General features: G+C 34.7%; 2 protein-coding genes across 2 annotated transcripts; both read right to left on the reverse strand.

Annotated features, from left to right (window-relative positions):
* Positions 1–2142: 2142 nt before the first annotated feature.
* Positions 2143–4133, reverse strand: LOC113732762 (histidine-containing phosphotransfer protein 1-like). Its single transcript, XM_027258711.2, has 6 exons — positions 3834–4133; positions 3600–3730; positions 3414–3482; positions 2842–2913; positions 2598–2670; positions 2143–2520 (listed from the first exon to the last, which is right to left on the reverse strand). Exons 1-6 carry the CDS (start codon positions 3894–3896, stop codon positions 2473–2475), a joined length of 456 nt encoding a protein of 151 aa, XP_027114512.1. The 5' UTR covers positions 3897–4133; the 3' UTR covers positions 2143–2472.
* A 7089-nt stretch (positions 4134–11222) lies between these two features.
* On the reverse strand, positions 11223–20060 carry LOC113732763 (autophagy-related protein 18h-like). The gene is made up of 9 exons (XM_027258712.2): positions 19474–20060; positions 16932–17372; positions 15992–16435; positions 15501–15746; positions 14575–15366; positions 14329–14507; positions 12405–12514; positions 11758–12315; positions 11223–11558 (listed from the first exon to the last, which is right to left on the reverse strand). Exons 1-9 carry the CDS (start codon positions 19696–19698, stop codon positions 11554–11556), a joined length of 3000 nt encoding a protein of 999 aa, XP_027114513.1. The 5' UTR covers positions 19699–20060; the 3' UTR covers positions 11223–11553.
* Positions 20061–26698: the final 6638 nt, after the last annotated feature.

Raw genomic sequence — 26698 nt, forward strand, 5'->3', positions numbered from 1 at the left:
AACATTTAAGCTAGTTTTTTTTTTGGGGGGGGGGGGGGGTGGGGGAGAAAATGATTCTTATTCAATGGTAGTTCTTATAAATTCTTCTCTTTGTCCATCAAACAAGTGTAATAATGGTATATTACGCTTGTGGAAGTGTAACAAATGAATGCTCATAACCTTTTCTTGCTATTCTTTTCCAAAAATCCCAATAGTCGAATACATTTTTGTCTTTTTTTCTTCGTTTCTTTTCTCTCGTAACTTAAGTTAATCTTCCTTTTTTTTTAATTTTTTTGCTTAGCTAGCTCCACTATACTCAGAAAGTAGGCATTAAAAGGAAAAAAAAAAAAAAGAGAAATGTATGATTCTCAACATTGCACCACTACATATATTTTCACCTTTCAAGTTTCAACCAAATGGAATTGTCATTCTCATTCTAGACCTTTGAAGTTAGAACCCTCTAAACCAAACCACCATCCATTTTCATCTACCAAAAGATTGGTTTCTTGACTTTGATTCTCACTAAACAGCTAAACAATCGTATTCATTAATTCAAAGTTGCATAATTTGAGGAGCACTTTTCCCTTTAATGGTTTTTTAAGCTTCTAGAGCACATTACCAACCAACAGACCGGGAGACATGCTATCCCAAATAATAACAGTTGACCTTTATGAAGGTAGCAGATTCAATGTACACTTAAACCAAATTATGGAGTAAGTACTTAAATAATATCCAACTTCCGAGGACAAGCTACTCCATAATTAAGGTTGGCTGATTAACATAGATTTTTAGAAGCCATTGGTAGTTGAGATGAAAAGAGATTATTAGTTTTAATCAATGAATCACTCCCAAAATTTCACACACAAACAAAAACAAAAAAAAAAATTTGTTAGAACCCGCATGGCCTGCAAACTTGAATAGCTAATTTGGAAATGTACAAATAAAATCAGACTTTATCGTTTCTTTGCTTCCATTTTCTGGTGATTCGTTTTGGACTTCTTTTCTATTTTTGCGGGGGCTTTTAGTTGTTTGTTTTCAAGATGGAATCTAAGAATTTTATATGATCATAGAAAATTTTACAAGAAGCAGACAACCAGTTAGGACATATTTTATGCACAACTCAACTTTTTGTCTGTTATCTTTTCAAGAATTTTCAATATCCTTCCCCAAATTAGAATCTAAACCTTGAACGAATATTCTCATTAACTTATGTTTTTGTTGATAATTCATTTAATTAATAACCTATAGAGCTGTTCTAATACGATCACACATAATCTTGATACGAGAGAAATAATTATTAGGTGTTGATTTGAGCCTGGACTTGCTCATAAACTGTTTGTGCAAGTCTAGAATATATATCAAACTACATAAACCAAAAGGTATTTACTTTGTTAGGAAATTATTAAAGCAATTCTTAATGATGACAACTATTTATTTGTAGTATTTCACATCCAAATACTTTCAGCCAACATGGTAAAAATTGAATGTCCATCCAAATTAACTGATGCGAATTATAAATGATAGGACTGCAATAACCATATGGAAGGGAAACATAAGTTGGAGTTCTTGTTTGAGTTAGGAAAGCAATCATTTGTTGTAAGATATTAGCAAAACTGAAGATGATGATGTACAAATTTGACTCAAATATTGGACCAAGAATTGCCATCTGTTGTACAAATTAAGTTAACCTCAGATTCCTTTTCTGAATAGATGGATAACAAATAATGAAGCTCGTTGATTTGTACTAGTAGTTGAAATTAACTTCAAACTGTAGATGGAACAAAGGGAATAGTAAAAAAAAAAAAAAAAAAGTAAATCTAATGCTGCATTCAACTAGTAAATGAAAGGGTTTATGCAAGAACAATACCAGTGGCCTATATTTATAAATTATATCTCATAATATGACTATTAAGGGTAAATTTACCTATTTATTACATGAAAAGTTAATCTGTATTTAAGAGTTGGAAGAACATCTACAGTCAAGGCAACCAGCTTTTTAACAAGCCCGGATGAGACAAGAAGTTGGCATACAAAAATGACATGCACATGCAGGAAGTAGTTAAAACACACAAATCATCTCATTCTGTGATTGGACACCACATGCATTTCTATGAGGAAATAAAGACAACGAAAGTAGAAATAATACTGAGACAGTCCTTGAACTACTACAAACATCTTTGCAATATTCTTTTTTTTTTAAATCAAGAATTGCACTTGAAATTCTGAAAAAGCAAGCAAAACTTCACAACTTGTAATCTAGAGAAAAGCACTTGCAAGGGCCTATTCACATTGCCTCTCTTTGCTCACACTTTGAAACAACACAATATAGCTTCAGCTCAATCTCTAAAACATCATAGATAGACCCCTCTTGGTATCTGGGGGTTTTTAAAAAAAAAAAAAAAAAAAAAACTCTTCAGAAGCCAAGCTACAGGCATTGATTTTTTTTTTTTTTTGGTTTATTCTGGACAATGAAATTGATAACTTCAGTAGATCTCAATGCATAGGAATTGATCCACCAGCTCCCAAAACTTGCTTCTCCAGCTAATAGAAAAATATATGATAATTGTAAACATGAAATTATTAATTCTGAAAAAAAAAAAAGGGTTTCACATGGTTACCTTGAACATTGTTTCAAGCTTGTTCTTCACAAGGGAGTACTCATGCTTTACTAGTTGCAGGCATCTTAAGCACCTATAAATCAATATATTTTATGTTCCACTGTTCATTGATCATTGAGAGTAAACGTTGGTAAACATTAAGTGATGGTCGCTGTTAAAATTCAAAAACAATAAAATTTTCTCTTAAAGTTTTTCTGTGGGCTGCTAAGAGTAAGGACAAGCAATACTAATCTAAAAAACTAACCCTTCAGTGTTCTGTTCTTCACAATAGTTACGGAAGGCAATGCATACTTTTTGAACCCTTTGCGCACCAATGCTGCAGAAAGACAAAAGTTCATTTTCTTCAGTTAAATGATGACTAGGAAGGCAAGAGATCAAGAAAGAAATTGTTGAAGAGATCAAATTATCTGATGTCCTTTGGCCTTCTACAAAATAACCAAATTTATTCCTTAATTTCTCCAAAATAAAGAGTCAGATGAGTACAATGTCATTTCAGATAATTCAGCATTAGTGGTAGAGAAAACCTTGAAAAGTACCTCAAATTCATCATTTGAGGACTGAATTTTTCTAGATGTATTTAGTGGCCTACAGTTCTTTTGTCACATATGGTTCTGATGTATAGAGTTTGGTTTGAACAGGTACAATTACTGTACAGACACAGATGCAGAAGAACTAACTGAAGATGCATCAGTACTCCTCTCCATTTCACGCCGAAGGTGTAGATCAAAAAATCACAACCCTTTGTCTTGAACTTCTAAAGGATCAGAGAACTTAAAGAAGGAAATCCATAAATACATGAGAACTAGCAAATGTTACCTGGAGCTGCTACCCTTCAACTGATGAACATGTGCGTCAACCTTCTTGAAGTCCACAATTTGTTGGCTCCTACACAAAGAAACATCAGATTTAGCAAACATCTGCTAGAAAATAGAACCTCATTGAATATGTTAACAAGCGAAGGAGCAAAACCATTGAAAAACGCCCGGAAAATGTAGTGCTTACAGAGTTTTGGAGAGTTCATTGAGAAGCCTCTCAGAATCTTCAAAGAAAAGATACACAACTTCAACCACAAAATCTGGATTGCTTTCATCTTGCAGTTGCTGAAGCTGTTTGAACTGATCATCAAGAAATCCCTTTTCAAAAACAAAACAGAAATCATAATCAGAATAACCTGATCCAATCAAAGAAGGAAGGCATAATCATGAAATGATCCAAATGATTAAAATGCTTGCTTACCTCTTTGTAGAGGGAGGTTGAGTAGTCTACTAACTGCTTTTGCAACAGAATTACACCATCCATTCTCGTTCTGGCTTTGCAACTGAAGCTCACAGGTACTGTGAAGTAGTGGTTGGAAGCTTATTGAATGAAGACTATATATATAAGCTGTATAAGTTAATATGAACTTTTCCTCTTGGAGCTCTTTATTTTTTTCTCGGAAAAGCTCAAGACACTGAGAGGGCAGGGCAAGATTTGATGATGAATTCAATGAACTGAGGGGACTGAGTACATTGATGATTGATCCAGTATTGTCTCTGTGTCTGTAGGATTGTCTCCACCCCTTCTTTTTCACACTCTCTCCCGGATTTGTTTTCTGTTCTTTTCCTTCCTTCCTCTCTGTCTCACCTCATAATGTTTCGGTAGCAACAACGAAGTTCGAAATATTAAAAGCTGTTTTGCAAGATCCAGAATATGATGCCATCATGCCACCACTTCTTTGTTTAACATTTTCTTTTAACTATTTCCTTTTAGCAAATTGAAGCCATGAACCCATCATTGGATATATAATAATTAATTTTATATTAAATTTGAAATCAAATTTTATATATATACGATTGTCAGACAATATATATAAAATTAACTCTCAATTAAAATGCAAACTATCTGTCCTTTTTCTCTCACATTACTTTTTTTTTTTTTTTTAAGAATTTTTTCTCTTAATTTTAGTTCCCAACGTCTTAATTTGTCTGTACATGGAGGTATGGGCATGAATTGCCAAGCGTGCTAAACTATGTCACATCATATCTCCAAGATTTTCTTCGGCAGATTCTGTCTTTACGGCAAAATTCAACAACTAAAATGCTGTGAAAGTGAATTTTTGTCTTTTCAATACTCGAACATATAATGTGGTGAGTAAGAAATGTAAATCAAGTGTTTTCTGCAACCTAATTGGTTGAATTTTTTATTTGACCCTTAATACATCTAAATCAAGTTGGAGATTTTTTTTTTTTTTTTACATTAAAATGCCATTTGCTAAGAATGCACATATATTTTAGGGATAATTTCAGAAACCTCCCCTGAGGTTTCTGACAATTTCACTGACCTCCCCTGAGGTTTCCACAATTACACTAACCTCCCTTGAGGTTTCTGATTTTGTAACAAAATCAGCCCATGACCACAAAAGTAAACATAAAAAAGTGTTTTCAGGAAAGAGAGGAAATTTTGTTCCCATAAATGCCCTTAAGGTAGGTGTACAAGTTATATTAGTGAATTAATGAAAACTAATAAAAATCAGAAATAAATAAGAAAAAGTGAGGGGATGGGTATGGGAATCATAAAATTTTACTTATGGATATAAACAATTGGGTAACGCAACCGACCCAATTAACCCATCTACCACCACTCAGGTCATTTCACAAATACATTCATCAGACAAAGCTTTCCTCTTGTCACAAAAATTCAAAGCAATGTGGTACATGTTCACAAGCAAGCAGGTTAAAATCCCGCCTGCATAATAACGTTGAAACCCGCAAGCGGGATTCTGTGTTTTTTCTATTTCAAGGTTAGCTCGCATGCGGGTTAATGTTATATTTGAGCGCGAGAAGAAAAAATTGGTAATTAGGCTCTTTGGGCATTATAAGTAAATATTTAAATTAATGGCAGTTTTATTACACCAATATTATTGTATTATCATTATTATGATTATTGTATTATTTCTTATGCAAATATAACATTTAATTATTTAAATTTGATTTTATTTTTACAATTTATAAAATTTTTATCACTTATATAATATTTTTAAAACCCTAATACATCTAAATTTGATTTTATTTTTCAAATTTATAAGATTTTTATTTAAAAAAATGGGATACGGATAAGATATCCGGTTGGTTCGATTTGCATAGGTGCATATGAGAATATCCGAATACTCTTTAAACCCGCATGCGGGTTTAAGGAGATTATGGCAACTCTCTGACACACTAGTTACCCGTCCAACTTGTGTGTATTAAAATATATTTAAATATTATATTTCATATTTTTGTTATTTAGAGTTTAACAAAACATTAATATTGGGTAGATTTGAGGGATATGCATAATTTTGCATATTTGTAGGAATATTAGAAAATGGAAAATTTGGGTAAATTCCCAAATTTTGGAGGTAAGGTGTAATCCAAGAACTAAAACAGTCATTTATAAAACATTAACAGTAATAAGGTGCAAACCAAAACTGCAATCCAAGAGTAATATCATTACAAATTTCATAACCATACATTAAATAAATAGAAATGCAATCCAATACTATCCAAAAACACCATCTGCCTTATCATATTTTAGTCCTATAATAACACAAAATGTCTTGGGTATAATAGTAATTTTGCATTATATGATGTCAGCAATTGGGTCCCAAGTTCTGCCAGGGGAGGTCAGTGTAATTGTGGAAACCTCAGGGGAGGTCAGTGAAATTGTCAGAAACCTCAGGGGAGGTTTCTGAAATTATCCCTATATTTTAAAGCATAAACTTAGAAGTCCTTGATTTTACACAAACAGTACATTTTGATCCATTATAAATGTGTGTCACTTCACGGACTCAATTTTCAATGTGCAATCTAAACACTTTGATCCAAGAATAACTTTTTTTTTTTTTTTTTTTGCGTAAGCTAAGTTCCAGTTCCAGATGAGAACCGTTTCTAATTATATTAAAAACCGATTCTATACTAAATGTTCTGGAACTTCCATCACCATCAACTCAATTTCTTAACAGACATGAATTATGTTCCGTTTACCTACTCTTTCTTTTCATCTTATCTCTTGACATTTTCACAAAACGCCTTTAATCTTTTGGTAGCTAGCTTCCTTTGTGGTTTATTGGTGTTATGTTTTGGTTGGTTGGTATTTGGTATATGGATTAAGCGGTTGGCATTTAACTTATCCTGAGAGGGACTTTTGCTATATAAGATGGCCCCCCCAAAGGCCACTAGCAGCATCTGGTTTTGGCTTGACACTTTCAACCAGGGTGTAAAGTTAAACCCTTCAGTTTCATCATATTCATTTTGGTGTTGATACTTTTTATCTTCACATTCTGTAGTTTTGTCAGAAGTGAGAACGTGTCTTATGTTGAGTGAATTGTGTAGGGGACATATTACACATATGGCTAATGCCTGCCAGTCAGCCACAAGGGTTGGTTGCATTTTGCATTCAAAGCAGAATGATGACAGCAATTCTGATTATGGATATAACTCCCTATGCAAATGCAAATTAGAGCAGTTGGCTGCAAATCCAAATCCCAACCCTGAAATTGACAGCAAATGCAGTACTATTCTGACTTGGTCTCATTACTCTTCTTACAGATTTGTGTTTGTTATTTTGTTTCTGTTCACATGTCAATGTTAAAGAATGTGCAAGAGTCCCTCTTCAGGATTTACTACAGAAAAGAACACTAGGTGGTCCAACTTTTTTTTCTTTTGTTTTATTACTCACCTTTAAAGTCTAAAAGACTACTTTCTGGATTTTCAGAAAATGTAAGGGAGTAAAAAGTGAAATACATTTCTTGACACCACAGAGCGATCAGCCATTTTAGTAAAAGAAAAAGGGATTGTTTGCGAATAGTCATCTTTTACTTTTCGTGAAAGAGTTACTTCAATCCCTCTATTTTTCCGTCTGTTTCTTGCAACCTAACAAGTTAGAAAGAAGTTGAAATGTGGGTAATTTTGACTGAGGCCAAATTTGCAATCCAACTCACCTATGTCCACATCCTTTGATATGTAGTAACCACTGTCCCACTGATTTGAGTGAATAGTAAATGGCAAGTTTGTTTGGAGCACCTATCTTGGATACACGTAGCCTTTCTGGGCAGTTCGATTGGTCACAGGAAGCCTCTTAAGGTCCCATTGTCCATTCTCTCCCACCAGGAATCGAGTCCCAGTGATTACCGATTCGAGGGAATGGGACCTCTCCTCTCGGGTCTCAGGGGGATTAGTCGGGTCCGGCATACTCGAAGCCCGGATACCCCCTGAGTAGAAAAAAAAAAAAAAAAAAACCTATCTTGGATACACGTAATATGAGATTAGTAGAAATAATTCTCCTAATTTACAGTGCAAGTTCTCAGGGAATTTGTACAGAAACTGAAGGAGCATTCCTTTCACTAGTGTTGAAAACTACAGCTACATAGCAGTACTTCAAGCAATACAACTCAAGATCATTCATGTTTTTTCATCTTTAAGTAAGCTTGAAAGTGGTATCTAGTCTTAAGATGAATTTACATAATTTTAGTTTTTACATCCGATGAAAAAAACAAATGAACCCAATTTAGCAAATGTTTTAAGACCATTAAGAAGTTATGGAGTACAAAATGGCTGGTCTTGCACATGTAAGTATCTTTTCTACCCCTTTACCTAGGAGGAAAAATCCCTCCATTGAAGAGGCCTTGGATTCATGGATAGCCAGAGATCCATTAATGACTCTGTACCTCCAGTCAGATATAGGACTACAGGAGTTTAGGGGACCACTTCTGGTGTTTGTATGTTAAGTCTTGCTACTGGTGTGATATGAAGGGCATCTAATGGGACACCAAAGAAAGAAGATGTGACCCAGTTAATGTAGGAGACACCACTCGAAGCCAAAACATCACAGCATTTTAGGATTGAGTAGGTATCCTAAGCATTCACCACAGCATAAAAGCCATAAATAGATTATGATGGGCGTTCCTAATGGATACAAAAATGTACAGCAAAAATGGCTGTTCATTCAGCATGCGCAGCCAACATTTTTCAAGCTTGTGGCCATAGAAAATGTGGGCGTCCAAGGGTGAATGGGGATATAGGAGTGACGACAGTAGAAATTTGCCTCTCTTTTATTTACATCATGTACATAAAATATTTGAGTGTGATTGGATATCAATTTTACTTCAAATATTATTTTACTTGCATCACAACAGACACGTTTTTCAATCATCTTTTTATCATTTCAAATACTTTTGCATCTCACATATATCACATGTTAAAAAATATTACAATTCCATGATTAATTATTCCTAATAATAATGTTTCAAATAATCTCCTAGCCAGTTGGACAATCCTTTAAGCTTAATACGAATGCTAGTGTTACTTCGTCTGGACTCTGGAGCAATTGGAGGGGGTCTTCTACTATGTTTTCAGAACCGGACCGGATAGCGACTCGGCCGAGGTCAGGGGTCAGGGGTCAATGGGTTCGACCTGGGGTCGATAGGGGTCGAACCGGATGACGTCATAAATAAAAATTATTTAAAAATTAAAATATTATATATATAATATCTAATAATATATTGATATTAATAAAGGTATATTCATATATATTTGATGTTTCAAATATATTTAACAAGAAAATACAAAGAAATTAGAACAATCAAGTAGCAATTTATATTATTTAATAAATATTAACAAGTTTAGAATTAAAATTATGAATTTAATTGAAAAATAACATCAAATTTTAGGACAATATTTATAAAGTATCAAATATTTGAGGTATATCAATAAGTTTTAACAATTTAGGGGGCCAAAACATAATATTAAAAAGTTTGAAAATTTTTTTAAAAAAATTACTGTTGAACCGGAAAAATCGATTTTTTCCCGGTCAAATCCGGTTTTTGACCGGCTTTGACCGGGTCTTAAATTTTCGGTTTTTTAATGTGACTCGGACCGGCTACCTGGCCGGTTCCCGGTTCGACCGCCCGATCCGGTCCGAGTTTGAAAACAGAGGTCTTCTACGGTCTCATGATGACAAGTTAGTTTTTGCTTTTTACAAGGAGTTTGGGGAGACTAGTGTTGTTTTTGGCTGAACCTATTGTCATTTTTGTTTTTGCTGACAAGTTAGTTTTTCTAATATGTCATTATTGGTTGGTTCGATCTATTGCCAGGAAAGAAACTTCACAGGGTTTATGGCCGAGGTGGATTCGAAATCATTAGTTACAATGGTCTCGTCTGATATTTTGGCACGTTGGCCTCTTTGCAATGTGCTGCGACTGATAAGGGCTCTGCTATCGGGTCTTGGAGTTTATCTGCATCATGTCTTTAGGCAGGCTAATTCGGCTGTTGATGCATTAGCTTCGTCTCATTTAGGGTTGTCACGTCGGAGGACAGTCTTCCCAGCTATGTCAGATCAGCCATTCATCTCGATATAGTGTCTCAATTCCTTCGGTTAGGCTCCTTTCTATCAGGAAATAGTAAACTTTCTTATCGTATACAGGTCTTATTTGGTCCTCTCTAGTTCTCGTGCTTTGATTAATAAAATTAGGGCTGGCATCTCTCCTCCGTATATGAGATTTGCCAAAAAAATAATAATAACAATCTCTTATCCAACTTAAAAAGAGATTTCTTTCCCCCATTCTTTAAAGAGTAGAAACTTATCATTCAACTTTTATTTAATATTTACATGAGAGAGAGAGCTTGGCCAACAAGTATCCCATGGCACTCATTAAGATAGTTTTAGCTGTTAACTTTTTGGTAAGAGACTGATTCGGAAAAATATCTGAATGCAAAGAGACAATAATTACGTGTGTGTATTTACATGATAAGTTAAATGTAATTTAAGCATCTTAAAAAGTGCTTCAAGTTTTTGCCAAATTTGTCTGCTACAAGTTTTTTAAAAAACTTTAGCTACAGTAATCTCAAAAATTTTCTCAAAATTTTTAAATTATACATTTCAAAATATTCAAAAATCTACACATTTCAAAAAAATTTTTAAAAACTTCTACAGTAAGCTACAGTAAAGTTTTAAACAAACTCCCACAAAACTCGCCTTCTAAACAAGGCAGCACAACCTTTTATGTCACACACTACAGGTTGAAATTATCTACAAACCAATTCATTAAACCAGCTTGAAGACTAGTTGTTGATCTGTTCAACCAACTTGATAAGCAACCTTGATCACTTGTTAGTATATCAACCTTGAATACAGTTTGGTTTTTTCACTTTTCAGATGTCAATTTTCATCCGAAGCAACTTAGGAATCCTTAAAATTATGAGCTTCAATAACAAGGCATTGTCGACTTCCATCAGACCTCAACATGATCTCCTAAGAATTTCTTGTAGAAAGATGTATAGCATGGTTATAAGGAGAAATTCTGTAAACTTAGGGAAACATACATAAACAGTGGAGTTTTCTGTCAACGAAAGCATTATTGTGCGTACCAAAAACTATCTATTCCGCCATGTTTGTTTGTTTCACTTCACTTTCCCAAGATCACCAATCTTCTATAAGAAGAACTTGTGGAAGATAAAGACCCTTCAACCTGCATTTCTAAAAAATTCCGAAGAAATATGTAAATGTCACAACTGGAAGAAGTTGTCTCAAAATGAAAGAGCGCAACCGAAAAATAAATAAATTGCGAACAATTTTCAAATAGGGAAATGCAATGTACTGTAGAAGAGTACCTTTTCTGTCTTTGGTTTTTCTTTTTGTGGATACTTCTTTTATTTTCTTTTCTTTGAAAGAACAAATATTGTTACACCGGGGGAAGAAAAAGAGAATGTTCAGACATCATTTGCATCATGAACTTAATATACAACATATATACACAAGAACTCCCAACCAGGCACTTTCACTCTGCCAACACAAGGGGACGCCAAGAATAAGTCATACATTCACATCAATATGTTAGTAAGCATTTCTGGGGAGCTGTACTGGAAGAACATCATTCTTTCGTCTGCCAACCTTCTGCTCAACATTGGGCGGTGGCACAAGGCTGGCATCATCAGGTCATGCATCAACCTACGAAAAAATTGGCGAGCATGTTGGCTTTATCAGAAACATAAGAGTAGAGACAGCATGCAAAGAAGCTTCATCTGTGAAGCACCAAAAGTTTTCAGATTACCAGCTGTGGCTGGTCCTATCACTATACTAGCAGTGAAACAACTTAAAATTTGATAAAATTGACAAAACAGACAAAACAGCTTTTCAGATTGCACACCTTCTTCAGAAAAGGCAAATACACCTCCAAGCATACCATCACTTTCCACATCTTCCTCAGTTTTCTCTCTGTCACAAGGACTATTACTGCTATCAATATCAGTAACTCCTTCACTCAACTCATGTGAAACATTAGTGGCTGATGCTTTACAGTAACCCTCCTGGAAGTACTGTCCAAAATCTACAGGGTCATGCATATCTTCATGCACTGGCCCCTCATCAATAATCTTCATACTCGCATCTGACCGATTAGAGCTTGTGTTTGAAAGCTCACCAGTGATGGTGCTGTTTGGAGACTGAACAAACCCCCTTATAGTGCTTCCTTCAGTAGAAAGAGGCCCGTTCTTGGGAGATGATGGTCTATTTACAATGTAACTTTCTTCAAGAGAATTCATGGTTTTAGCAGATGATTCAGGGGAACTTGAAGACCTACGGTTCAAAGAAACAGAACCTGATCTCCTTACACCATCATTCTCATCCACAGTTGAGCCATCAGAACCAGAATCTGATGCACCCATGTGATCCAAGCCATGAAGAAATGCTGATGCTTTAGCAAAACCTGACAAATTTTGACCAACATCTATCAGTAACTAGGAAGTAAGTCAAACTATCATCACAATCAAATCACGTCAGTGAGAAAAATGATACCTGCAGGTATCTTTTTGGTTGATGCAGGCGAGATCTGTTTAGAATTAGAGACTACACTATCTTCTAGTTTATCTTTACCAGTATGGGAACCAAATGATGATGATCGAAACCTGCAACAGGCAAAATCCAATTCAGTAGCTTGAGCCATTAAAATGTCAATAATTTGGAAGGAATGGAGTCATACAAAGATGAAAATTTCCCAACTTACCAAGACAACACCATATCCTTGTTCATGAGCAGAAAAGAAAAAAGAAGCAAAAGAATACAATGGTATATATTAACAAGACCAGTGGGCAATGCAATATGTTGAGCAACATAAAAAGCATGTGCACATATCCTTCTTTCATTGTTTAGTGTGCTCAAAGAGCTAGAGAAGCAAACAAAAGAGAAATATCTGTTGTCAATAATCCTACGTGGATTAAGATCAAATGTTATGTTCCAAAAGAAGAATGGTACAGCCACTTCACAGCTTAAAAAAAGATTCTCATAGACTTGATTAATAATCAACCAAGAGGAACTTGCCTCCTAGATCCTTAATTGTTCAGGAAATATCACAGGTCAACCTCAAGGATCAACTATTACATAATTTTCACTAGGATGGACGTCAATAGTAAAGGTAGAATGCAACATAACAAAGGGAAATCAAAGCCTAAAGCCAATCTATCATCAAAAAGTTCACTCTTGTTTAAAAGAACATGCTATACCAGTTTCAATGAACAAATTAAATCTCACTGATCCAATCTCAAGTACAACACTGGGGTAGTTTAAGTTACAAATTCTTGTGAAGAAGATTTTATTTTTCCACCACCTTAAAAAAAAAAAGAGTAAAGAACAAAGGCTAAAATATGCTTCTTATTCACATTATCAATAAGAAATCACTTTGCAAGGTACTTGATCATAATTTATAAAAAGACACTGCACCTATCACGCAGCATTTTTGGAAACAAAGTTTTGCTTTTCACTACAGGTATTGGTTTATTGTGTTTCCAATCATTCAAAGTGCAAAAGCCAAAACCTTCCAAATACCATACTTGTTCTATGTAACTTTGGAATTTATGAAGAAGAAATGATACAATATCCAAAACTTTCCAAAGACCATACTTGTTCTATGTAACTTCGAAATTTATGAAGAAAAAATGATACAATATGTGAATATACTAGATGTATCCCAAAGGAAAGCAAGGTGTTTAGGGATGGTTTGCAGCCAAATGAACACAAAAAATCCTACTTATGAAAGTTCTATAAGACAAGCAAATTCTCACTTTTCTTTTCTCTTTTCTAAAAAATAGAACACTCTAAAATTTAATGCTTCAACAACCACTACATGTGGAAACCGCCTACTACTAGTTTAGCATAAAACAAATGAAAATTCAAATGCACCTGAAATGCAAAACTAATTTGTCATTTGTTAATACTTTAAGAAAATGAGAATGTCAATAAATCTCACACACATCAAATGTGCCATTATCACTAGTTTTCTCCAATTATTCTAAACCATATCAGCAACTCTATCTGAGTAACAAAAATTTTTATAAATAAAATTCTTTCCCCAGCCCCAAACACATCTTTCTCCAGATTTCCACACCACATACACCTCAACAACCCACAAGAACAAATTCTATGAAGATGCAACCAATTGGCAACATTCAAAGACCTTTAAATCCTTGATTGATCAAGTATTTGAAGTTATCCCTGTCTTTTTATAAGTACCTTGTACCTTTCCAGATGAAAAAGTAAATTATCCAGTTTCACCAAAACCTTTATTCTATATCTGCTTAGCATTGAAGATTTACACAAAAAATAACAATCTCGTTCTTAAGATAATCTTGCAGGCATTCATTTAATTGAACTAAAGATTAACAGTTTCAACATGCTAAGTTTGCTACTCAGGCCAGAGAAAGTAACGAAGTAGCCACTTCATTACCTGTCATCTCTCCAATCAGATTGGATTCTGCGGAAATGGTCAAATACAGGCAGCAACTCTCGGCGCCTTATTTCAACCTCAGTAGCAGGAATCTTCTCAATCTCAATTTCTCCACCAGTATTTACATCCACCAAGTTCTGCTCTTCATATCCACCATGACTCATTGTATAGAAGTATATCTAAAAAGTGAAGTAAGCATCAGCACAAATTATAATAGTAATATACTTGCATGATGATAATGAATACCTTCGATTTTTGCCATATTGGCATCCTCCCAGACCTCAACTGCACCTCAGCATTGGAGAGATACCAATGAGATCGGTCATGTGGTTTCACAGCATCCTTTTCTCCAATCTCGTTATCTTCCGGCTGAGCAGTGTCCATGAATGCCTCAGGAGCTTCCCGTCCCCCAAGTGTAATACCCTGAATATATTCCTCTTTTTCAGGCCAATTTGCTCTTCGACAAACATCCCATCGCTGGACAGGTTCAACTTTCACTCCCAAATCATCCTCCTGCATCTGCACCATTGAACTTGTCCCATTTTTCAGAGAAGACTCGCTCTGTTCTCCCCCAAGAGAGGGCATCAGTTCATATTGAACTAGATGACCAGAAGGTGAGTAAACTAACAGGTGCTCTAGAGCCTTCCCATTTGGGGAAACAGATTGGCTATTTTGGTGTAGCAAACTGTGAAACACAGCAGCAATAACCCCAGAGGTTGGAGAAACCTTCCCTGCAGCAGAAGATGCAGCATTGCTTACTGTATTCAGCCAATTCCCGCTTTTTATCCTGCAAACTACAGAGAGAGTGAGAGGTACTGGTGGTGGTGGGGAAGCCTGCTGGTTTATCAGGAATGATGAAGTAGACCACCAAGGCATCGATAGAACTGGAGAAAGTGTGGGACCATCAATATGAGAACTTTGTAATCGAAGACCAGTCTCACCACCAAATGGTGAGAGAACAAAAATATGGCAAGTGCCCCGTGATGATACAACAGCAACCCACTGACTATAGTGACTAAAACAAATGTCTTGTATTACCTGTTACATAAAATCGAACACAGGAGAAGATAAATAAATAGAACAATAACTAGTGGTAAATAATCTACAAGGAGAACATGTTGCAGAATTCTTATCAATATGCACAAACAAAAATAGAAAAACAAGATACATACAGCTGAAGTCATGCCACGATGAAGTTTGTAGAGATGCACGTGAGAAGAACTCCAATCATAGTTATCAGCGCCTAACCCATTCTGTGTTTTAGAAGGCAGAATGCGGAATATGTTTATGTTGTTCCCATGTATAGAGGCTGTAACAAGAAGAGTTCCACTTGGATCAAAACAGAGAGCAGATAATGGACTTGTATGTGCCCTGAACTGTGATATGACTGTTTTTGAAGCAAAATCTTTTATAACAACCTGCATTTGAAGATTCAAGAGAAAAATATTATTCAACAAGTTAATTAATATAAAAGAGTACAAACTGCTCTTCATTATGTCACCTATCCGCTACTTACCATAATAAGATCCCAATTTAGGAAAACAATCCTACTAATCAGGTAATGGCAAAATACTATCCAGATATTTATGAGATAACAAAGTAATTACAATCATTAAAAATTCAGTAATTTCAACTATTCCAGTATGCTCTTTAAAACACTCACCATCCCAGCAGCATCTGTCTCAGATGAATGTGCTGTAGCCCTTCCACCTTTCCAGTTAGAATTAGATGACACCGGCGAACTCGAACCATCAGGAAGGAGCTCATGACAGTATTTTGATAAAGTTTTGTAGCCCATGTCACCCAAATTGATTAATCCAACTGCTAACTGTTTACTCGACTCCATTGCATAACGAGCAACCAGGTTTCCACTACCAGGTGAGGTAGAAGGGCTCACACCAGGAGAAGGACTTAGACTTTGAGGACTTAAGCGTCCTGTATTTGACAGCAAGGGATTATTAGAAGCATAGGCTAACCACCTGGGGCCCACAGCCATTGGACCGTAGCCAATGTTTACCCCATTAGTACCCTGCCCTCCCAATTGAGGTACTGGATATGTTAGCACGCTGAACTTGTTCTCTAGAGTAAGTGCATCAAAGCAATATATCTGCCAGGAACAGTAAAATGTAAGTCAAACAATTGTGACTGTATAATGAATGAAGTAACAAATTCTTAAAAGCTATTTACGTTTAATAAACAAGACTACATGGGCTCATGCTACCATTAAATTGAGTTCAATGTACCAAAATGAAAAACTTCGCCTTTGAGATCTTCTAACCAATTTTCTGAAAGCCTATCTCATTCCTTTGGCACCATAATCAAAGAAACTTGCAACATCATGGGAGAAAGTTAAAATAATTAGATATTTTAGTTCAAACTATCTTCAGCAACGAAGAATGATAGCATCGTATCTATAAGGCAAAAGAATAACCTTATCTAGTAGAGCCTTTCAATGTATAATTGTGAGGGACAGATTATAGCATCCATGGATGCCATAACTGTCACTCTCTACAACATATGACAAACATTTGCTACATGGTCATCTCAAAACTAAAAATCAATCCAGAGCAGAAAACACGTATATAACACAACTAGATGCTTACCTGTGCTGCAAGACCCACAGCTACTATCTGCGGACTGCACCTAACCATATATACAGTTGACCGAAATCTTAAAACTTGGACATAGTTGTGAGACCTTAAGGAGTAAAACCGAACAGTTGTAGGAGACGCCAAAATGTTTGCTGACTGATGATCAACAAATCCATCTCTGCCATTCTGAACTGGACCTGGATAACTTGCTTCATCACTTGCCACAACCAACAGCATCGGATGTGAGGCCCTGTATCCTTCACGCTCAACAGACTTTGCAGGCATAGGTTGAATCTGCAAAAATGTGACTGGATCATCGCGCCTTGAGACCAATTCAGTGACACGAGATGCATCATTGACATCAAGAACTTGAAAACCATTGGAATAACCAATAAGAAGAACACGTCTTAAAGAAGAACCAAGTTCTATTCCGTCAAAGGAAGCCCATAAAACCTGGAAAGAAAGCAAAGAATGTTCTGGTCAGAAAGAATGACAGAATATCAACCAAAAATGTCACTTATAAGATCATAAACAGGCATCATTTAAAGAGAAAAAAGAAGCATTATAGACTGTAAGAGTGTCTAAATGAGAAGGGATATCAAAAGTTCAATATTCAATATTAACCAGAAATAAATGCAGTTACAAACATCTAAAACTTTGCCAGAAGAGTTTTTTCAATGCCAAGGATTCTGCAGCAATGGCAAAGTAGATGTACTTCGACAGAACAACATTCTGATGCATGGGAGTTGGCCCTCTTCTCTTAGAAGAAAGCTCGTCTACTCAGCACTTATGAACAGTGAGGTCTGGGAATCACATACACTAGTTTCGACTATTTCTTCAATCTATCTTTCTCCAACAGGAAGCCAAGCTCCCAGGTGCAACAGTAGCAAGCTTGCTGATGGAGCGAGATGTGCAAATATCCAATATTATCTGTGTTTACTATGGCAGTCTACTCCCCAAACATAAAATACTAATGTATCATATGATAATTTGAACAACATAAACAAAGAATAGGTAAAAAATTAAACCACCTACACTTTTAATCATACAATTAAAATGATAATTAGAAGGATTTGCAGCCACCACCTACATAACTTTTCCAAACCTATCAAATGATACAATTAACGTAAGATCACACACAGCAGAACAGCACACGCATATGCATCCATGATCCTCTAAATTAGCAAAATTTGAATACAGATTACTTCATATCCAAGCATCATCGGTTAGAGAAGTTCAATTAGCAAAACTTGAATACAGAAATCCTCGCAATCTGAGGCAGGCTGACTACATCGTGATCAAGTAATCATTGAGATTTCAAAGCTAGATTGAGATTTGATATGGTAGGACTTAGGCATATGAAGTTGTTCAAGTTGTCACCCATTTCAATTACACCTCTATTATCATGTTTTCTCTTCTAGTCTTAAGCGAAGTTAACGTGGCATATAAGGTAGTCCAAGTTGTATGTCATTTCTATTATAGCCTCTAATATAACGTTTTCTCTCCTAGTTTTAAAAGAGGATATCGTCAGCGAAGTTTATGTCAAAGGCAATACAAGAGGAGGACAGCAAATATTTGAGATGGCAAGTAGATGACGTAAGGAGGGACACGATTAGACAATCAAATCTGACAGGTTTTCAATGCAGATCAGGAATACTTGCTTGTCAAAAAAAGAAAGGGCAGAAGCCTGGCAAGACATCCAACATAGTTAAACAACATTTGGAACACGTGTTATCCATTCACTGAAACAACAAAGAATAAAGGATCAGATGATTTACACTCCTTCACGGGAATAGGACACTCATTTCTAAGCTGCACAATTGCTCCAATTGGACAAGCAGCATCAGGACATATATGAAGAACATTCAACAGATTCAAAATTATCCAAATTTCAAAAATTAGGAATCTCAACCAAGGTAACTGTGGATCAAAAGGGAAAATTGTAACAATCTCCAAAATTCTACTTTAGGCATATGGTATCGCCATCAACCCTTTGGCGTCTGGTATTTGAAAATCATTAATCTCGTCCAGCCTAACAAAACAAGGAACCACTAAACAATTAATCACTTCATTGCAATGCACTAAGACCAGCGCTAATACACAACTATCCAACCACTCAAATCAAAATGTCACCATTGTCACTGTCGGAACCAATACAATCTTTTGAGGATGTAGTTAACTCTAGTTTTCTAAACAACTCATTTGCAATATTTCTGTTTTCTTTTCTTAACAAAGTTTTTACATTTAACTATGAAATCCTATTCGTACAATCTTCCTCTTAACTACATCGTTTTCACTTCAATCGCTGTTTTACCTACTTGCCAATTTTCCCCAAGTTCTCCCACCTAAAAATATCCTCCTAACTACTTAAAAAACCTAGAAATGTGGGTCAACTTCAAAAAAAGTCAAGAGCTTTTACCAAAAAGGCGATCACAATCCAAATACCTAGTGCACACAAACAAATACTGCATACCAAGAATAAATAAATATTTAAGTTTCTCCCCAAAAAAAAAAAATGAATTTTTTTGACAGATGAGCAGAAAAAATACCATACCTGGTCTTTGTGGAGATCGTCTGACGAATCACCGGCGATAGAACCAGCGACGGATACACCAGCAGACTTCACATTAGACGACACCGTCTTGATACAAGACGAAATAAACTTTAGCGAATTCGGTACAAATCCATTGGTCCGAGGCGAAGTCCCATTCTTGCCATGATGATGATTAATAGCTTTGATATTATTCTGATTATTGATGCTATTCGAGGCTTTCTTCATAATATAATCACCGCAGCAAAATCTTACCGGTCACCGGCACTTCACCGGAACTGAAAAATAACACTAAAAACACCAACAAGTTTACTTCTCCTCCTCCTACTTCTTTCTTCAGGCCCTTGAGGCCGCCGCCTCCGCCGTCCGATTCCGCCTCCGCCGTAGACTCCGCCGCTGTCCGCTGACGAGAATTTATTACGATCAGATTATTAAAAAGCATTAATTTGAAGAAAAATCGGTGTTCAGAACAGAGAGAGAAAACCGCGGCGAAGAGTTTTTGCGGATGTTTTTCTTGTTTTTGTTTTAGTTGTTGGTGGTGGTGGTGGTGGGTGGTGGTTTTGACCTCGAGGCTTTAACAAGAAAGGACGTGAGAGACGGTTGCCATTTTTTTTTTTTCGTTTTTTACTTTTAGCTTTTCTTGTGAAATGGCCCATCAAGTCTTTGTATTCCTACTACTGCCCAACGTTAGTGCTTTACTCTCTTGTGTTTTATCTCTTTCATCTTCTCTTTTCTATGTTGAGGAGTGAATCTGTAACGTGTTATAATTATAACTATGGTAAATTATTAGTTTTATTGTTTTTAAGAAATTCAAATTCAAATTCAAAATAGATATAGTGGTGTTTGCAATATATAATATGTTATTACTAGACGAAAGTGTGTTAGAATATAACTATTATTTAGCTAGATAATTAAGGAACATTAATCATTCAAGTTTTTTTTTATTGGGTGGTAAGTTATTTGACTCACACGTTGATAAAAATGACTACCGTCAATGAATATTCAAACATACCCCTATATTCTAGGAAGGAAACAAAAAGATCCAAGCTAATGATTGTTATACAATGAAGCTTTTACATCTATTATTTAATGACAAATAATTCAATTAGCATAAAACGCCCTATGTATAATAGAATATTTCTTACAAAAAAAAAAACTCAAATGCTTAAAAGCAAACTAAATTTCATTTTAGGTTTCGCCTAAAATGATAATTAAGGTTTCACCTAAGGTGAAAACTCAAATGGATAATTAAGGAACATTAATCATTCAAGTTTTTTTTTTTTTTTGATTGGGGTGGTAAGTTATTTGACTCACACGTTGATAAAAATAACTACCGTCAATGAATATTCGAACATACCCCTATATTCTAGGAAGGAAACAAAAAGATCCAAGCTAATGATTGTTATACAATGAAGCTTTTACATCTATTACTTAATTACAAATATTTCAATTAGCATATAACGGCGTATGTATAATAGAATATTTCTTACAAAAAAAACTCAAATGCTTAAAAGCAAACTAAATTTCATTTTAGGTTTCGGCTATTATTTCTACACTACATGTCTTCCACTATCAATTACAAACACTATTAAAGAAGCATGTTATCATTTTTTGGGTCATAAATGGCATTTTGAGAATTTTTTAATGCCAAGCATACGTAACATACAATATCAACTATTTTTTTCTTTATAATTGTAAATAAATGTAATGTATGTGGTTTTACATTTTTAAATCTTCTGGTTGTTCAATCTATGGATACTTTTGCTACTCAACAATCAGCCCTTATTTCTTTTAAAAATTATTTAAAATTAGTAAAAAAAAAAATTAACAACTTGATTATTTTGATGATATGAAGTCGTTCGATAATTAAAAAAAAAAGTTATAGTAGCTTAGTGCACTCGACCATTTAATAGTACTGTATATGAATCTTTATTTGAAGTCGAATAAGTTCTATCGCATGAAAATTTTACTAGTAATCTCTAAATCATTATTAACTGTGTTTAGTGAAGAAATGATAATTTTCATGAATTGCTTGTACGTTACAAGTCAAACAAAATCATCCGGTATTAATGGGTCAATTTTCTAAATTTATTAAGGAAAATTCAAGCTTTGACAACTAATGGATTTTCAGTCAAGAAAAGAATATGCCATCATAAGTAAGAACTGAGAAGTTACCTTGGCCTAGACTTCAAATTGTCAAAACCAGAGACGTTAGTTATATCACACCAAAGGCTGGGGAGGTTTGAATATGGGAAATAAATATTTGGGGTCAGAAATTGAAAGCGTGAGAAAGTTAGGTTACGTCACGACACGGACTGAGAATATCTTAATTTAGATGCGGAAGCAAACATGGGATTTACGGGAGTTCGTATGCTTACGTTATACGGATCATTTGATGGATAATTGATAGAAATTTGAAAGCATTAAAAAAAAAAAACACCCAAAATGGAAAAGAAAAGGCAAATAATAATAATTTTTCTAAGTATTTTATACGAGTACAATGATAATTATACAATACAATGTACTATGTACAGATGTTGCCATACTTTGACATAATTTATTTACGTAGTAAATGCTACCTTAACGGGTCCATTCCCCAATCCCGCAAGACACTCAAGCTACATAAACAAATGATTACTCTAATCATTTTCTTTTCTTTTGTTTTTGAGGAAAAAATTTTCAAATAACTTTAGTTGCTTTAATCAATTGCTAAGGGAAAAAAATGATCTACAAATCTCGAATTCGAGTTTTACTATGATATGTTATTTTAACTTTATATAAATTAATTTTACATTGTTAGTATAAAATTATTTCTTGCACTACCAGGTGTTAGTGTATGATACATAATTTATATTCAAAATTTAAAATTTCCTTTTGAAAACATGCTGCTTGTAGCCAAGTCCATTGACTTTCAAAAAAAAAAAAAGTTCCTAATAATATAGGAAAGATTGATCCTATCTAGAGTTCATTTTATTTTTTTTTAATTTCCAATTAATGTCATTTTTGGGTTAAGAAAGATAATGGCTTTTTATTTTGTGGTTATCGTAAAATGAAGAAGTTTATTCAAAAGCCAAAATGGGTATAAAACTATAAATTTAGCCAGGCAAAAAGGCTTCTACTTTCTTTTCCATTTTCTTTTTTTTTTTTGGTGGTTGCAGATGGATAATTTTCCATAAGAGCCTCTAAAGTCCTAAGTGGTGGTATGACTTTTAGCAGCTACATCTTTAGAAATGTGACATCTCTAAACACTTCCCCCATTTTTGGTTGGAAATCAATCCCATGAATGGGCTATTTTTTTTTATTTCTTTTCAGTTACATGAATGGGTGGTCAATTGAAAATGAACTTACAAGTTTTATAGCTTAAGCATCATAACAACTATATTTTATATGACGTTTGAAACTCAAGTCATGCATAATGGAATTTAATAGTGATAGTACCACCAACATGGTTGTTCTATTGACTTCATGAGAACCTAGGCTATAGAAGTATTGCTAAAATCATCCATGATAACTCATGCATCCTTTCTGCTAAGCAAAAGTTGAGTAAACAAAGCCTTCAAAGGAAAATGGTATCATCAAATTGTTTGCCAATGTAATAGATTCACTGCCCGCTTTAGCATTTGCTATTTCAGCTCCGACAGCACCATGATATTGCTATGGTAGATCAGCTATGAATTCGCCCTATAGAAGTAAGTTGACATTTTAGTATGGGTTTTGCAAAAGATTGTTTGGGAAACATGGCCAAGGGATGAATAACAATCTATCATTTGCTTGGTCAAAAATAACCATCATTGCTAATTATCCATTATCCACTCCTTGATCTCCATATAAGATATTATGGTTTGGGATCCTCTTCTATTGTTAGTGACAATTACATTAAATAATATAAGAATAACATAATAAATATAAACACGAAGATATTAATACGCAAAAATTGTATTAGTGTTTATGTACGAGTAAGAAACTCTCGAGGTCAAATTGTTTGAGCCGAACTTCTTACCTGCGGACACAAAGAGATGAAAGCGGCAAAAGAGTTAAGGCCCATCCCCCAGGGTAACTCCATTGCCTAAGTTAGAGGGCGAGGAAAGGTTGGAGTTCGGGAATTAAAAGAGCTAAAAGGTGGATAATTGTGTGTTACCTTTGAGGGTGAAAATGGTTGTATCTATAGCCCAAGGAATGAGTATGGATTTCGAGAAATCGAGATGCATTATTGACATTGCGAGGAGTAATAGATTGATTAAGCACGTGATTTTTTGCTGCAGTCATATCAGGCGACAGAATATTACATCAACCACAGTTTGATTAAAGGCACAAATCGGTTATGTCGAGTTTTCAGGAATGTCACACTATCGTAGTATAAAGTATTGTTAGCCGAGGCGGTGGCTTGGAATCCCACGACCTACATTCCAAGTTAACATTTTTACACGTTAATGCTTATAGTTTTCATGTTGTTGTTATTAGTGTATACCGTATATGGAGTACATACTTTGCATTAGTATATATTGTATGCTGTAATTGTCACCGCAATTGCAAAACCCTTGGTGCCATATAAATAGAGGCTAATGTGAGTGACATCTGAGCAAAAATCACTCCTTTTTTAATTCATCGTACAAATTGCCAACCTAAAATACTGTGGCATTATTGGACAAGCCATCAAGTTGAAACAATTGACTGTCGTCATCTGGATTAGAGATAGCAATCAGTGAAATTCATTGGCTTTTGATCAACTAGTTATTTTAAAAAAAAAGGCATTATAATATAGGAATATAAAATGAGTAAATCTTATATATACTGACAGTATATATATTATTACTGTTGAATGCGTGATATATAGGACTATAGGAATATAAAATGAGTAAATCTTATATACACTGACAGTATATATATATGAGCAAAGTTTGGAATTCAAATTTAAATTCTGATAAGTTGTGATGTATTCAATGATGATGGTGTTTATATACTGTCTGTCTGTCGGTGTATAAAATATCAATTAGTTCATGTAAAATTCCAAGAATTCAACAACAATAAACTAACAATTAATGATTCTGTCATGGATCTGCAGGCTTCCAGCGTGTGGGAGATGGAGTTAGTATGTGGATATCCTTATCGAATGATCCTTCGGAAAGAGACAGCTAGTGGGCTTAGAACATGATCGACAGGAAGAAACAAACAATCTTTGATATCACAGCTATTTTGTTTCCTCCTGCGGCTTTTTGGTTTGGACTGAAATTGCAAATTGATGTTGTACCTATGCAGACCAATTCATTGCAAAAAAAGGCAAACGCATATTCATCCACTTCTCATCAAAGAAAAGACAGGATCAACAAGTTATGAATAGTGGGAAATTCTTTAACAGTGTCAAGCTTCAAGAGATCCACTGTTGGTTTTCTCAGAAATAAAGCCAAAACACTTGTTCTTCTACCATTTTTTTTCTTCAAAATTTAGGTGATAAAACCCTAGTAATATAATCAACAATGATATAAATCCATCATTTTTCGATATGTATATGTGCTTCTATGTGGGCATACATGAATCTATACATGAGGCAATCAAATATTTCAACAGATTTTCTTCAATTTTTTTTGTTTTCCAATTACAGCAGTTCCACAATTTTCTAAAGAATGTGTTAATCTGCATGTGAAAAAAAGAAAGAAGAAAAAAGTTGCAATTGCATGCATTTTTTTTTCTTTTTTGATGGTTCAATTGTATGAATATTGTACCCGAATCAATCGTTCTCCCAGAATATGTTTTTGAGAGCCCAATGGTTTCTTACTTTACGCCAATTCCCATCATTCAATAGATTTGTCAAAACGTAGACAGTAAAAGGTCTTCAAATTGAAGGCTTACACTTAAATAGGGTTTCTTATTTCCTGTTCCCTTCTTGACTTTTTTCTAAATATGTAGAATCAGGATAAATTTTTAATGCTAACTGACAAAATTTTAGGCAATGCGTGGGGACTAATGAATTTAAGATAATTAAATTTAAAAGTTGTGATAATAATTTTTTAACTTAAGAAGGGAATTGCATATATATATATATATATATGAAACATCAGAGGAAATGTGAAAATATCATAAGTTGTTTTATTGATCATATTCTTTTACGCCAAATCTTCTGATTTTGTTGAATCCCTCTCGAATTCTCCCCCTGCTTTTGTCAATCATTTTCTAAAGAACGTGTTAATCTGCATGTGAAAAAAAGAAAGAAGAAAAAAGTTGCAATTGCATGCATTTTTTTTCCTTTTTTGATGGTTCAATTGTATGAATATTGTACCCGAATCCCTCTCGAGTTCTCCCCCTGCTTTTGTCAATCATTTACTGTTGGACGATTTCCAGCAATCTTAGTAATGAAAATTCTCTTTTTATCAAAGAGAATGAAAAGTAAAAAAATAAAAAGACAGCTTGGCATCCCCAAGTGATTTTTTCACCATAGATATGAATATGATGCATGAAGATGACCAAAGAATAAGACAAATAATCTTTTTACTGCAGTTGCGGAGTAATTAAAAAACCCTGAGCACACTTAAGCACTGAAACTAAACAATGGAATGAGAAAAATGGAACTCCACCAGCTCCAAGAATGAAGCTATAGCAACCAATATGAAACTACTAAAGAAGTTGTCAAAGTTTCAAAGCAAAAACAAATTAAAGTCTGAAATCATGTGGTCATCTTGAAGTTCGGCCATTTATTTGGTTCCTATCTTTTTCGTAATAGGGCTACCAAAATTAGCTGAATTCATTGCCTAATCTTAAAGCAAGAATCAATGCATCTAAAGACTTAAGCATATTAAAGCAAGAACAGAAAGTCATAATCTATTCATAGTCCAATATTATGGAGGAAGATTGGATGATTTGTGATGGTTTTATTAGTGCTAGTTTGGTACCAAATTAGCACAAAGTGGCTATAGAAAATTAGCCCCTATTCTTCTTGAGAATATTTCAAGACGTAGTGAAGAAGATTAAAGGGATTTAGAATAAAAAATGGTCGCCATTGTACTGTTTTAAAATTATCATTTCTAATCTTGGATCTGGCAGTTTTGGTAGTGAAGACTGAACTATTTAATAGGTTTTGGTCTTAGCCTCTTAGCACCTTTGGATTTCGCATTGCTGAAAGCTTTCTCCCTCCTTTCGTTTTAACAGTATGAAAACAAGAAAAACGATTTCCAAGAGGGCCAAAATCTTGGGGCACAATAATGTGCTGAGATCTTGTTAGAAGTTTGACTGCGAA

This window comes from Coffea arabica, chromosome 2e (assembly GCF_036785885.1).
Source record: "Coffea arabica cultivar ET-39 chromosome 2e, Coffea Arabica ET-39 HiFi, whole genome shotgun sequence".
Classification (NCBI taxonomy): domain Eukaryota; kingdom Viridiplantae; phylum Streptophyta; class Magnoliopsida; order Gentianales; family Rubiaceae; genus Coffea; species Coffea arabica.

Coding starts and splice junctions, on each gene's coding strand:
- LOC113732763 (XM_027258712.2), bottom strand. CDS start 19,698: ATGAAGAAAGCCTCGAATAGCATCAATAATCAGAATAATATCAAAGCT. Junction 16,436..16,931: donor CTGTGGGTCTTGCAGCACAG/GTAAGCATCTAG, acceptor TGTTCCTGGCAG/ATATATTGCTTTGATGCACT. Junction 15,367..15,500: donor ATCGTGGCATGACTTCAGCT/GTATGTATCTTG, acceptor TTTATGTAACAG/GTAATACAAGACATTTGTTT.
- LOC113732762 (XM_027258711.2), bottom strand. CDS start 3,896: ATGGATGGTGTAATTCTGTTGCAAAAGCAGTTAGTAGACTACTCAACC. Junction 3,483..3,599: donor AATGAACTCTCCAAAACTCT/GTAAGCACTACA, acceptor TTCTTTGTGTAG/GAGCCAACAAATTGTGGACT. Junction 2,671..2,841: donor GAAGAACAGAACACTGAAGG/GTTAGTTTTTTA, acceptor ATTGATTTATAG/GTGCTTAAGATGCCTGCAAC.